Here is a 14,488-nt window from a genome sequence, read left to right on the forward strand (position 1 = left end):
ATACCAGACTACCCACAATCTAGTAATCTCCCGACAATTCACGAAGGTTCGAGAAAGAAGTGGCGTGATACTAGTCACGTGACCTCGCTGACGCAACAGTACTTTGTTTCTATGTGGTTTTCTGCAACTGTTTCAATGAGTTTTCTAACAGTGGACGATTACCATAGTAGATTTCTCTATTCTTATGTGTGGTGATTCATTCTACTTATTTTCGTACTTCGCTGAAATTGTGAGTGTGTATTTTAGTAGTATTATTCATATGTTTTAGCCCCCCAGTGGCACAGCGGTATGTCTGCGTACTTACAATGCTAGAAACCGGGTTTTGATACCCGTGGTGGGCAGAGCATAGAATGCATAATTCCAAACAAACATATGTTTTGTTTCACAGTGTTACAGCAAAATCAGTTTGGTATTTTGCACCAAATCCTAGACAGATATATTATATGAAATGCTGAAAATGTCCATGACCTGTTTAAAAAGTTGATTATTTTACATTGAAAGTTGAGTTACATGGCTATATATATATAATATATGCAAAGTTGTGGGGAGTGGCTTCCTTTATACTCACTGCTTGTTAAATGTGTGTTTACATGAAACTTCAGGGACAAAACTACCTGGCTCGGTAAATAATGGTTGGGTGGAAAAAAAGCCAATGCAGTAGTAAACTGTTGAAACACATAACATTTAACTGAATGCATATGTATGTATGTAGCTTAAAATTTATTCTTCATAAATGGACATAAAAAAACTTAAGAAACAAGATAATTATAAGTTGTTAATTTCAAAAATGGGATAGGAATCATCAAAAAAGAACAGAAACAAGTTAAATTACAATGCGAAGATTATATTTTCAAGCCTACAACAAAGGACTCTAAAAAAAAGTAAACAAACTAGGATGGTGATGTGTCTCAAGCTACAAATTCCTATTTTTACTCCAAATGTACAGTACTTATAAGTTTTAGTGTAGAAACCATTTAAGCACCTTTATGCTAAAACCTTTAGATAGTAATACATTCTTTGAGTAATTCAGTTCAGTTTGTAGATCCTCTTTGTGAGTGCGAAAATGTATAGCTGAGTGTACTAAGGTAGAGTAGATGGAAATTTCTGTAGCATGTGATGGTTTGATCTTATGATAACTTTATCATTTGCTTCTTTTTTTCGACAATTAGAAAGCTATGGGAGACAACTTTTAGGTGCTACTTTATAAATGAAAATTATGATATTAAGTTGCACGTTATTTAAGAATGCAAGCAAATATGATAGGCTACCCCTACCGTGTCACCACACACTAAAGATATCATCAACAAATAATAACCAGTGTTTCAGTTTTTGATATGTAAAAATTTACTTCTGATATGATGCAGTACCTCTTCTCACATAATATAGAGGCACAATTTTCTCTCACCACTAGCCTTGAAACTCTCACCTAAAATCACAAGTTTCCACATGATATTGCTTTGATGTTGCATGTAAATGAGATGCATCAAATCCTCCTAGCACAGCTGGATCTCTTTCTACTGATTGTTTAATCATCTCTTCTTGATTTGGCTCTCATGTCTACAGATATATCTATTTTTCCCTCGTAAGTTGTTCAAATATAGGCTTTTTTGTGTGTGGAAGTATCTACACATTCATTACCTGTTGTGGAAATATTAAGTGTTGGATTTTCGTTATCCAACATTTTCTGCACTTACAGATTTCGTATTCTTTTTATTCCACATTATTAATTCACATATGTCAGTAACTTCTACTTTGTCAAGGGTGGAACAAGACAATGTTGTTCACATTTGTCTAAGAACTAAACTAACTGGCATTGGGTTTGTCTTTGTCTGTTGGGAAAGTGATGGCTTTTTTGTGATGGGAAATTAAGGCTTTCATTTGGCCTGGACCTTCTTCTGCACCTGTAACTCCTCCTCATATGTTTCTTGTTCTTGACAATATGGATTTTGCCGATTTTGTTTCTCACCAACTACCTTTATCTAATTTTCTATCCTTACTGTTTTATATCCACCTAAGTCTTTTTCTTTACTTTGGAACAGGGTTTTTAAAGTATGTTAGTTTTTTTGTCTCCTTCCTATCATTTGTTTCCTGCTTCTGCATTTTATGTTTTTTCTTACCCTTCAGATATTCATGTCCATATTGGATTCATTTTACCCCAACTTTGGTGCATGCATGCCTTGTCCTTCTCACTTTGTTACCTCACATGTCTGGGCATAACATCTTGATGTATTATCTTTCTTATGCTTTCAAACTCTGAGGTTTTTTCTTCAGACTTGAGGGTCACATCCTCTGTCTTTGTTCAACTTTCTTATACCTCATTTTTTCTGCTTTTGTTTTACACTCTCTACCCTCTTATGTTATTTTTACTCCATTGGTATTCTCTCCATTGTCATTCAACATTCTACTGCGGAGTTTTTGATGGATACTCATCCACTTATCTTCTTTACAGTGGTGGGTTTATCTTCCTCATCCTTATCTCCCTGTATATGGTTGTTCTGATGCTCAACTTTGTTGGGTACAGATGCTCTTCTTACTTATGTACTTTTGCTTCCCTTTTATCTCAGATACCTTTGTCTGGCTCTTTCTTCCACCAGTATGATTTTAGTATAGTGCCTGATTCTCTGGAGTCATGTGTTAGGGGGTTGCATGCCCATGTTCCTTCTTACCCTCCCTAATTTCCTGTCTCTCCCATACTCCTTCTTTACCTCTTTATATCTCCCATTCCCTCTCCCTGTCCACACTTCCCTTTCCTTTGTTTCCATTAGTCCTTCCACTGCTGTCAGCACTGTCATTCTCTTGGTGATGACTATTCTGTTGGCTCAGGAACAGTAGAAGCCCATTTCATTTTGTTTGCAGACAACTGACGTCCATTTGCAACTGATTGTTGGGTACTTTGAGTTCTTTCAAAAGGCCTTAACCTTTTTTCCCTCTCATCTCTACTCTCTCCTGTTCCCATTAATTTTCCTTCTCCAAGGGGTCCTGTTTTTTTGCCAGCATCAGTATGTGGCCATGTTGGACATTTTGGTCAAAAATGCTATCAAACAAGATGTTCCAAGAAAACAGAGGATTGGTATCTGGTCATATATATCTCACACCTTAATTGGTTTTTTGACCTCCGGCATTCTACCATGGAGACTTTTCTCATCCTACCATGACTTTTGCTACAGGTCTTTGTATGACAGAGGTAGATATCTCAGATGCTTATTTTTATATTTAGCTCCATCGCCACATGCCTTCTACAGTCCTCTTCTTCTCTTTTGGGAGGTGGTGCATCTGGACTAATTGGTTAAATTGGAGAAGTTGCATCTCACACTCACTCAGTATCTCCTTCATTTGGATGTTTTTCAATTCACATCTCTGCAGGGCCCAGCTTTCTCCTCTTCATTTGAGGGACATGGAATAATTAGTTTCCTATGCCATATCTTTTCCTTCTTTCACTGTGTGACAAGTTCTCTTTTCTTTGGGGACTTGGGCTTCCATGGAATCCTTTATCTCCTTGTGACATGCTCATATGTGATGTCTACAATAGAATCTGCACGATTAATGGAACCTCGCTTGGGATCCCTTGTCCTCCACCATTCTCCTTTCTTACTCAAAAACTTCACTTGATAACTTGATATAACCAATACCACAGAGGAGGTTCCTCTTCTTCCCTTTCATCTGGGTCTTCATCTGTCTCCAGATGCATCCTTGACAGGACAGGGCATATCTCGACTCTCAAGAGATTTCAGATCGATGGCCCCCCACAACTACTTGTCTCTTCATATCAATCTCTTAGACATTTTGTAGTACATCAAGCAGTGTATCATTTTTGTATGATGGTTCCTATATCAGTCGTCAGGGAATCATTTGGTCTCATTGTTTCTGTTTTTGGGCCCATTCTTTACGTGTATGACTAATGGCTTGTCATATTCCAAGTGCCCTGAACCTTTTATGGATCATCTCTTAAGGCCTGACAAGGTATTACCTATGGAGTCGTCTCTTGATCCTCTGGTATTCAAGTGGCTGTGCTCTCATCTAGGCACTCCTCTTATAGATGCATTTGCCACTCATTTCAATACCAAACTTTCCTTTTCTGGTCCCCAGTTCCTCATCGATCATCTCTTGCTGTGGATGCTTTCAGTCTGGCCTGGTCCAATCTATTTTTCTATGTCTACTCTCCTATTCATATTCTCCTTCATGTTATTTCCCTCATTCTGGACGTTCTATGTCAAATTCTCCTGATAACTCCATATTGACTAGCTCAACCATGATTTCCTCTATTGAAACTTCTCTGATCCTCTCTTTCTCTACCTCTATCAGCCTCATTCCTATCTCTCAGATCCAACAGTGTCATCCCTCTGACTTTATGCATAGGCTTTGTCTGGTCCCTTGCAAGATGTTTTGAACTCTCTTCATGTGTAGTATTCCTCCTTTCTCGTTCTGTTTGTCCTTCCTCTCTCCTTGTCTATCAAAGATAATGGTTCATTTTCTGGAGTTGGTCATGACACCATTCTTTATCCCCTTTCCATCCTTCTGTCTCCAAACTTTTCAGATTTTTTTTACAAGGCCAATTGACCAAAGTTTATCAATTTTGACCATTGCTGGCTACAAGGCAGCACTATCTAATACTTTCAAGTTTTCCCAATACCATTATGTATTCTCCTCTCCTACCCTTTCTATGCTCCTCCATTCTTTTCAACCCCTTCATCCTCCCCATTCTGCTGTTCTTCCTAATTGAGACTTGAATGTAATTCTCCATGCCCTTACCCCCCTGAGTCTTTAGCTTCTTGTTTCTTCTAACATCTTTCACTTAAAATATATTTATTGCTCATTTTTGCCAGACGCTCTGGTGTAAATGCCACTACTTCCTCTCATATTCTTTTCCATCATTTTTATATTCTTTTTTTTTATCCTGATCATACTTTTCTACCTGACACATCTGTAGTTTGTGAAGGTGAAAACACATTCACTCCTCTTTCCCTTCCATCCATTTTTCACCTTTTTTCTCGAGCTGATGCTGATTGCCTTCTCCATCCTGTCCATGTGGTTCAGTGTTATTTGACCCACATGGCCCCTTTTTGAGGTTTATGTTCCAATCTATTTATTCCTTGGAATTCCTCCTCTACCCAAGATGATTCTCTCATTACTCTCATGAGATGGCTCCATCAACTCATCCTTTTAGCCTATGCTTTATTAGATAAATATTCTCGTCTTTGCTTCCAAGTAACCTCTCATCAAATCCAACACCTTACTCTCTCAGTGGCTGCTCAATTCCATAGTTTATTGGAGAAGATTGTGCAGGCTTGAATGTGGACAGCACTGCATACTTTCATCACCCATTATCTGTGTCATCTAGCTGTTTCTTCTTCATTAAGTTTTAGTAGGCTACCTTCTGTCACTGTTCCACATACACATTACTGGCTCTGACTGATAACACTCACTGATGAGATGAGGTGTTCCACAAGACTGCTAGAGGTAGCATTATGGCATATATAATTTACTAAACAAGGCCCAATCCAGATTATACCTACTTAGGAACTAATATAAGTAAAGCAGTATCGGGATAGCTGCCCAGCCCTCCAGTCCTAGTTGAATAAACTGGAACTGGCATGTTTTTCAATACAGGATTTTGGTGGTAACCCATTTCATTGTCTTAAGGTGATGCACTCCTCTGGGCTCCCTAACACGTTTTACTCCCCCTTTTTTTTCTTCAAATGGAGTATGGGAGTCCTTGCCTCTTAACAGTTTCTTGATGCTGGGGTGGTGGACCATGGAGGATTCCTCCTGCATGTGACAAATTCCACTCAGTAGAGAGTAGAGCACTGGTGTTCTGTTGATGTAGATGGTGTGGATTCTCATCCTACCATGGAACATTCATGGTACTGCCCGGTTTTGGACCCACAATGTACTGTTCACCTCTCTGTTTGGCTTTTCCCCATCCCACCATTGCCTGTATGTCAGTTCCTGGCAGTCTTATGTTGGATAGGTGCAGGACCAGCCAACATAAGCCCTCATTTATGTGGTTGGTAGGAACCCTCCTCCTAGTGCAGACCAGATGAAAAATACTTAATGTTGCATGGTTTTGGAGAGGAGATGACCTGTTGCTCACATCCTACTATGGACTTGATGACACATGGTCGATACCACCTGGATTTTGACTGGAGTTGGCTCATCATGCACAGTCTGATGCACCCTAGCCACACTACACCATTTGGAACATATATGATCTGTAATCAGATTCTAGACTCTGCTTGTTTTCTGCCTGAATTAGTGACACATATCTTTAATATGAGCGACAAATGTACCCTGGTCCAGACAAGGTGCAATTTCCCACAGGTGTGCCCCTATTCATTTCCATGATATAGGGTGTCACACTTCATGTTATCCCTTTGGGCACTTTCTGAAGGGTGATCATCTAGGTAACTTTTGCACCAGTCCTACCACCATTTCATTGTGGGTTTCTAGCTTTTACGTAAGAAGAGGTAAGGTATCATATTTTCCGACACACTAAAAATGTATTTCTGATAGATACTTACCTCTTCTCATACTTTCCACTCACCTTCCCCACTTCTGATGCACCTCTTCTTGCCTAATCTGAAAGTGAGGACTGAACAATCAGTATAGAAGTAGCCAGTTACACTAGGAAGGTGTGTTGAACTTCTATTGCTGGAGTGTTGTCGCATGCTCATTTGCATGCAACAGCATAGCAATATCATGTAGAAATGTGTGATCTTAGGTGGGAGTTTTGAGACTAGTGGCAAGGAAAAACTGTGCATATAGAATGCAGCACTGAATCAGGAAAGCTATTATGTGAGAAGAGGCAAGTATCTATTGGAAATAACTTTTCAGTGTCGGAAAATGTTAACTACCAAAACATTCTTTGAAAAATGACATGTAGATGTCACCAAGTAGAGTATAAAGAAAACATCCCTTAGCTAAGCCACTGTTTTATTTACCATCATAGGTAAAATAAATATTATTTACACAACATTTTGTAAGGTTAAGAGCAGGTGAAATATATAAATAGAAAAGAGATTTGTTTGTTATGGCTTAGTTCTCAAGCACAGTAGTTCTTATTCAATAGGTATTGAAATAAAGAGGGATTTTATGTTGAAATATACCAAAATATCCTCTTGATTCAACTCAAAGGTTTTAATTTTAATCATTTAGAGAGCTTCTGAGAAGAGAAGTACTCTATAATAAATATTTTGGTTTCTTAGCTATGCATTTAGTGATTGGTTATACCACTGAGCCAATGTTAAATTTATGATGAAGCAAACGTCCATTTTACAAAAGTGCTTTGGTTATTAAGCAGGTCTGTAAAGAATTTTATGTTCATGAAAGTACATAAAAATGGAGAGAATGACAATGAGTGTGTGTGTGTAAGAGAAACATTTTATTTTGTAGTTGGAATAAGACATTCTTTAATCAGTTTTTAGTGTTAGAAAGAACTTTTATGGTAAAGTCTCCTTTGAGTTAATTATATGATCCATCATTTAGTAGAGTTTTGACCCATTCTCTGTAATATTTTTATCAGCAATTGTCTTTGCACATAAACTTTATAAGCTAGCTTGGTTTATGTCATACCCAAAGAAAATAGACCAAGGTACTGTTCAAACATGTAATATGTTTTCTATAATAAATATTCTTTGTTAATTTACTACTAAAATAGATAAATCAAACATTGCATAGAAAGTATACATCAAAAACAAAAATGAATTCCCCCTTAGATCACTTAAATACAATAAAATAATAAAAATCACTTCAAAGTAGAATGATAGCCAAAAAACATACAGAGTGATCAGAATTTAAAACAATGTGAAATATAAACTTCTTGAAATCTATAACTCATTCCAACACAACTCAAAAAGAAAAATATAATATGCCAGTGGGTGTGGTGTTGACTAGTTGCCTTCTTTCTAGTCTATTACTACTAGATTATGGATGGCTAGTACAGATAGACCTTGAGTAGTTTTTTGCAAATTTCAGAACAAGGCAAAGCAAAAGCAAGTCTGAATTATGGGTTTTGTTTGACCATAATGTGAAATTAAATTATAGTTAATACCATTTATTTTAATTTAGTTGATATAATTTCATTTGATAAATGATATTATGTATCTCAGCTAAGTATTTTACATCAGAAAAAATGTATTATACATTTTTAGGAAGAGACATTTGTTTGTTGCCAAAACAGATTGGGAACTGTTTTGAATTCAGAGATCAGTGGTTCTATGATGCAGAAGAAAATGAATGCCAGAAGTTTACTTACAGTGGCTGTGGTGGAAATGGAAACAATTTCAACTCTGCTGCAGAATGTCAAGAAAGATGTGGAAAGCCAACATCAACAGAAGTATCTCAGACATTTACAACGGGTCAGTTATATATAATTAGCTACATTAACCTTTTATTTATAAATAAATGAAATGATTTTATGATTAAATATTAATTTAAACCTAATGTAGTATTTCTAGTATAGGTATATTTATTTAATTTTGCATGCTTTCTATGTTTGTGATAATGCTATTTAAGGTCACAAATATGCAAATACTTTCTGGAGCTATGCTGCACATACATTATATACCCTAATTTATTTTATTATTTATCAAATAAAATGAAAATGACATTCTTACTATAGCTGTGCTATACAGGGGATATATCCCAATGTATTTTATCCTTCATCAAATAAAGTAAACATGATCTACTTTCTGGAGCTATGCTACATACATATGATATCCCTCATTGTATGTTATCTTTCATCATGTTCGTTAGTTTTCTCCATCACTGTACATTGCTGATGACAGCATCATTTCAATTAGGACATGTGTCATAAGGATCTGTTTTCAGTTTTACTTTATAGTAAAACTTTTCAAAACATATCAACTCCGGTTTCCTAAGGTGAAGTTTCAATTAAAAAGGTTTACAAGTTAATTTTTTTGTTACCTGACATCGAGAAGAATGAGAAATGGTAGATTCAATAATAAACGGACATGTGGATTAGTGGTTTTAGCCAAATGCAAAAAAGAAAAGTGGTATTGATTATGCATTGTTTTATATTCGGGAAAACACAACATGGTTGTATATCTATCATGTCATATCTGTTCCTTATACATTTCCACATTTTTTGATCAATCAGCACTAAGCTTGACACAGTGATATGGGATGATATGAGGAAGGTCATGACTGGAGTGTGGGTTAGAATCCCCCATCTTTTATATGAATAAATGTCAATATGTGTGTGTGTGTATATGTTCCTTATTCGTTTCCACATTTCTTGATCAAACAGCACCAAATTTGACACAGTGATACAGGATGACACGAGGAAAGTCTTGGGGGTGGGGGGTGGATCCCCATTTGGAAAAAACTACAAATGTTAGAATTCTTCAAACTATGTCTTTCTTTTCAATGTCAGTACCTTTATATATTTTTTGTTGCACTTTTAATGTTTCTTATGTTAATAAAAAAATAGAGGCATAATTTCCTATCCTTTGTTACAAACAGGTATCTGAGCTATAATCTGTTGACCCCCCCCCCTTCTAATTTCATATCTAATTTTGGAAAACTATCAGTGTTGTATATCCCTCACCATTAGAATGAAGTATGTCACTGCTTGTTAGAATTTTTGAAAACAGTATGTCTTTCTCTTCAGTATTGGTACCTTTATTTTTATCTATATAAATAAACATCAGTATGTGTGTACCTTATATGTTTCCATATCTCAATCAGCACCAAATTTGACACAGTGATACAGGATGACATGAGGAAAGTCATGGGGGGGCCTCCAATTCGGAAAAACTACAAATGTTATACTCCAATAGGGTACTGCCCTCTTCTCACAAGATTTGCTGTTCCCGTTTATTGCTGCCTTCTATATGTAAACATTTTTATTACACATGCCACAAGCCTTCCGCACCCCCTATTGGAATCAAATGATTCCAACATATCTCTCATGCAAATCATCATGCGTAACCTATCCACCAATAGGAGCAGAGTACACTCATGTGACCCATGTGACTCCCTCTGTGCACCTCTACCAAACTATCACTCTTTGTTTGGCAGTGCTTGGACTCAGACATCTTTCTTTTTTTCTTATGGTTTTTGTGTTTGAGATCATATTTTCTCGAAGTGGTGTAATTTAACATAAAATATTCAGTTTTTTGTTGTTTTTTTACATTATTTCAATTCACTTACACTTATTCTAGTCATATTTCTTATTTATTTCAAACACTTCTGTCAACTACATCACCATGAATTCCAAACTTAACATCACCACCTTGGGTGTCACAGTTTTGACAGGCACTATACCACAGGCTTCAGGTGCTGGCAATCCGATGGGAGATTTGTCTACGTTTAATCGAAGGGAGATTGAACGTTATATGGGGTAACCTTTATCTTCAGACATTGCCCCTCTTCCTCCTCAACCCGTGGAACCTGGCCAAGTTTACTGGTCTTTGATCACCTGTTTTCACCTCCTGAATTTGTTGTGCCTTCCCATACCCTCCCTGAGGATTCTGTTTAGCTGTCCAGGTTTTTTTTTCAGATTTTATTTCTCAGGTATGTGATGTTTTATCCCTTGTTTCTATATCTTATGACCCATGTCCTTTGTTATTTCAAGAACGGACTTCCCAACCCTATTTGGTGTTTTCTCCATCCCTTGACATTCGGGCTCATGCTGACCAATTGGCCTCTCAGTTGGGCAATGGTATTAGTATGCCTTGTCCCCCATGGGCTTTGGATCAGTCGGCCCTCGCATTTCGTAGGGTGGACTACCCATATCTATACCAACATCTGTTGGATTCAGTTTTACCCATTTGGGGAGCCCCAAATCTCCTATTAGTCTCTTCCATGCCCAATTTTCCCACTTCATCTTACCCTCATGACCCTTTTGTGGTACCTTCTCATGATCCATCTCCTATATGAGACTCTTCACAGAAATCCTGAGGGGTTTTCTGGGGACACCCTCTCCCTCCTTACCTCCTCGTTGGCTCATTTATCATCTCTGGCTCTGGATTTACAAATTGGTATCTTTATTGTTGGGACCTTTTCAGTCGTGATAATATTCTATCTCAAACCAGTTTACCTGCTCTTTATCGCCGGGATTTGCATGTGGCTCCATTTTTAAGATATATGGTTCTGGAATCCTTGGAGTCATGGGTGGCATCTGCCCAGCAACAACCTACCATTTCCCTTCTAGTTTCCTGTTTATCTCAGTCAGAGCCAAGTGCAGCACCTATTTCAGTTTCCCATCCTTACCTGTCCCTCCTTCCCATGGTGCCATGGCTCGCCATTTTTCTCGATGACACATGATACACCGCCAACAGTTCCGGTGACTACATAGTGGGAGCTTGCTTTGCAGCCTAAGTTCATCAGTGGCACCCTTTTATCTCGGATGTTTGGGTTCCTGAGGTTTTATCAGAGAGATTTGAAATTCCGTTTCTTGCCCCACCTCCCTTGTCCCAGGTACCTGTTTCCTTCCCTTCTCCTCGGAATCCAATGAATTTGCAGCATCCATCAGAGATTCTACAGAGCCTCCTCAAAAGGTTATAGAACCTGTTCCACATCATTCACCAGGATTTTACTCCCATCTGTTTGTTGCTCCGAAAAAGACTGGGGAATGAAGACCTGTAATTGATCTGTTCTGCCTCAAATGCTTTGTTCACTTCCCACATTCCACCAAGGAGTCCTACTTCAATCTTTGGTAGGCTTTATCTCCAGGTCTATGGATGACCAAGATGGACATTTTCAATGCCTGTCTACATATTCTCATCTCGGAATGGTCTCGTCCTTATCTTTGGTTTGTCCATCGAGGTGTGGTATACCAATTTCATGCCCAACCCTTTGTGCTGGCTTCAGCTCCATACATTTTCTGTTGGGTAATATGAGGTTTTGCTCTTCATATTCATGCCCTGGGGCTGCATTTCTATTTTTTACATGGACAACGGGCTACTTCTGGCTCATTCTGAACAAGAGTTGGCCTGTCAAATTCGTCAGCTCCTTCTCAAAGCTGCTTGAATAGGCTGGTTGATCAAATAGAAGTCCTTCCTAAGTCCTACCCAATACCTTGTACATTTGGGTGTCTTTTTCAACACTCACCTCAGTCAGGCCCAACCTTTTCCTCTCAGACTCCATTATATAGAATTGTCAGTTCGCCATGCCCTGTCTGTTACCTCACTTTCTGCACATGAGGTTCTGTTGCTTTTGGGAAAGTGGTCTTCTATGACATCATTATCCCCCCCCCCTTGGCAATGCATTCCCTTCAGTGGACTCAGCATGATCAATGGAACCTTGCTTGGGATCCCTTGGATGCTCCCATCACCTTTCTCCTTCCCTTGTAGACGATCTCCTTTGGTGGTCAAACAAGACTCACACATTGGTGGATGTCCCACTTCTTCCTCCTCATCCAGACTTACATTTGTTTATGGATGTATCCCTTCAGGGCTGGGATGCTTGGGTCGATCACCAGGAGGCTTCAGGCCATTGGTTTCTAGACAACCAATCGTTACATATCAATTTCCTAGAGCTCCTAGCCCTTCATCGGGCTTTGGATCACTTTCTTCCCATTCCATTCTAACAGTTCTATAGTGGAAGCTTATGTTAATCACGAAGGCAGCATCCAGTTGAGATCCCTCTGTTTTTGCATGTTGGATCTCCTATATTGGGCCTACACACAACACATTCATATAATTGCATGTCATGTCCTAGGTGCTTTCAACCTCATGGTGAATCATCTTTCCTACCCCAACCAAGTTTACCCAATGGAGTGGTCTCTTCATCTTCTCGTTTTCTGGTGGCTTTGCAGTCTGTCTATCGATGCTTTTGCCACCACCCTCAATCATTAGTTACTCTTATTTTGGTCCTGGTTCCTCATACTCGGGCTTTGGCTATATATGCCTTCAGCCAGGATTGGACACACAAGTTCCCATATGCTTATCCTCCTATCCGATTACATCATTGGGTAGTTCCCTGATCCATGCCAATCTGTGCTGGGTCCATCTGATCACTCTCTATTGGCCAGGTCAACCATGGTTTCCTAGTTTACTCCACTTACAATTATGCCCACTTCCCTTATTACCTGATTTCCTTCATCAACCCCAGTCACCAGTTCTATATCCCGCATTTCATGTTCTCTGTCTTCATGCCTGGCTTTTGTCCAGTCCTTGGTGAAGAGATCTGGTTTCTCCCTTAGTGTAGCTTCTCATTTCACCCAATTCATCCATCCTACCTCCATGGATGTGTATCAGCAAAAGTGGAAGCTATTTTGTACATGGGCCCAGGCTCGGGGATTTTCAGCTGCTTCCCTACTGTTGCTGATTTCTCCAAGTCTTTCACATGGTTTTTTGACTAGGGGCTTCGGTCACCTCGATTTCAGGTTATTGGGCAGCTTTATCCCATACCTTTCACCTGTCCCGTTACCACAGAATTTTTCTCTCACCCATTCTTACCATGTTAATCCATTCCTTCTAGATTCATCGACCTGCCCTTCCAGATTGGGATATTAATGTAGTCCTCCAGTTCTTTACTTTACCTCCATTTGAACCTATATCCTCATGTTCTTTGTTTCACCTGTCTCTTAAGGTGTATTTCCTTCTCCTTCTGGCCTGTGGACATTGATATTCTGACTTGTTCTTCATCAATGTTACATCTGCACTTTACCACAATACCTATCTTCTCTTTTATCCTGATCATTCCTTCCTCCCCAAAACCTCAGCAGGTCATGAGGGTAACTTCTCCTTTTTGCCTATTTCCCTACCCTATATTTCTCATCTCTATCTCTAACCTGATCTGGATAGACTTCTGTGTCCCTTCATTGTTAATTGCCCACATGGCTTCCTTCCATGGTTCCCATTCCCGTCTCTTTATCCCTTGGCAACCCTCTTCATCCAGGGATCTCTCCTCTTCTACATTCAACAACTGGGTTTGCCATTTGATCCAGTTGGCTTATTTTTCCTTGTCCCCTTCCCAGCTTACTTTGTACTGCATTACCTCTCATCAAATATGACACCTCACCTTTTCCCTAACTTCTTGTCTTTGTGTCAATCTCTGGAGAAAATACTACAATTGAGCATGTGGATCAACCCTAACATGTTTATCTCCCATTATTTACATCATATTGCAGTTTCAGCTTCCTTGGGTTTTCACCTTCCACCCGTAGCTATATTCCAATCTTCGGTGTGACTCTGACACTGGGTAAGTCTTCACTAATAATTTATTTTCCATCAGGGACCCAATCTTCATACCTTCATTACTTGGATCTCACCCTGTGGCAAGTGGTGCCTGGTTAGGTATTCTTTAACTCTAAATCCACACTGTACACCATATTGAATAGTGCGTTCTTTCCATGGCTCCGTATGCTCGCCTTTGAGATGGGGTGTTTCACAAGATCACTTGTAAATGAATAACCTCATGATATTTGCTTTATAAATTGGCCCATCCCAGACTGTACCACCCATGGGTAAAGCAGAAGGAGATAGCTGCCTATCCCTGCCATAGCCTTGACTTGAATAAAGTA

At 38.9% G+C, this 14,488-nt stretch overlaps 1 protein-coding gene across 1 annotated transcript in view; it reads left to right on the top strand.

Annotated features, from left to right (window-relative positions):
* The window catches only part of LOC106468575 (papilin-like), a 140,001-nt gene that overhangs the window by 80,671 nt on the left and 44,842 nt on the right, over window positions 1-14,488 (top strand). Inside the window, exon 21 of the mRNA XM_022396914.1 lies at window positions 8,148-8,354. Within this exon, the coding sequence (XP_022252622.1) occupies window positions 8,148-8,354 (207 nt within the window). The remainder of the gene's footprint in view (window positions 1-8,147; window positions 8,355-14,488) is intronic.

Source organism: Limulus polyphemus, unplaced genomic scaffold (genome assembly GCF_000517525.1).
Source record: "Limulus polyphemus unplaced genomic scaffold, Limulus_polyphemus-2.1.2 Scaffold3058, whole genome shotgun sequence".
NCBI classification, from domain to species: Eukaryota; Metazoa; Arthropoda; class Merostomata; order Xiphosura; family Limulidae; genus Limulus; species Limulus polyphemus.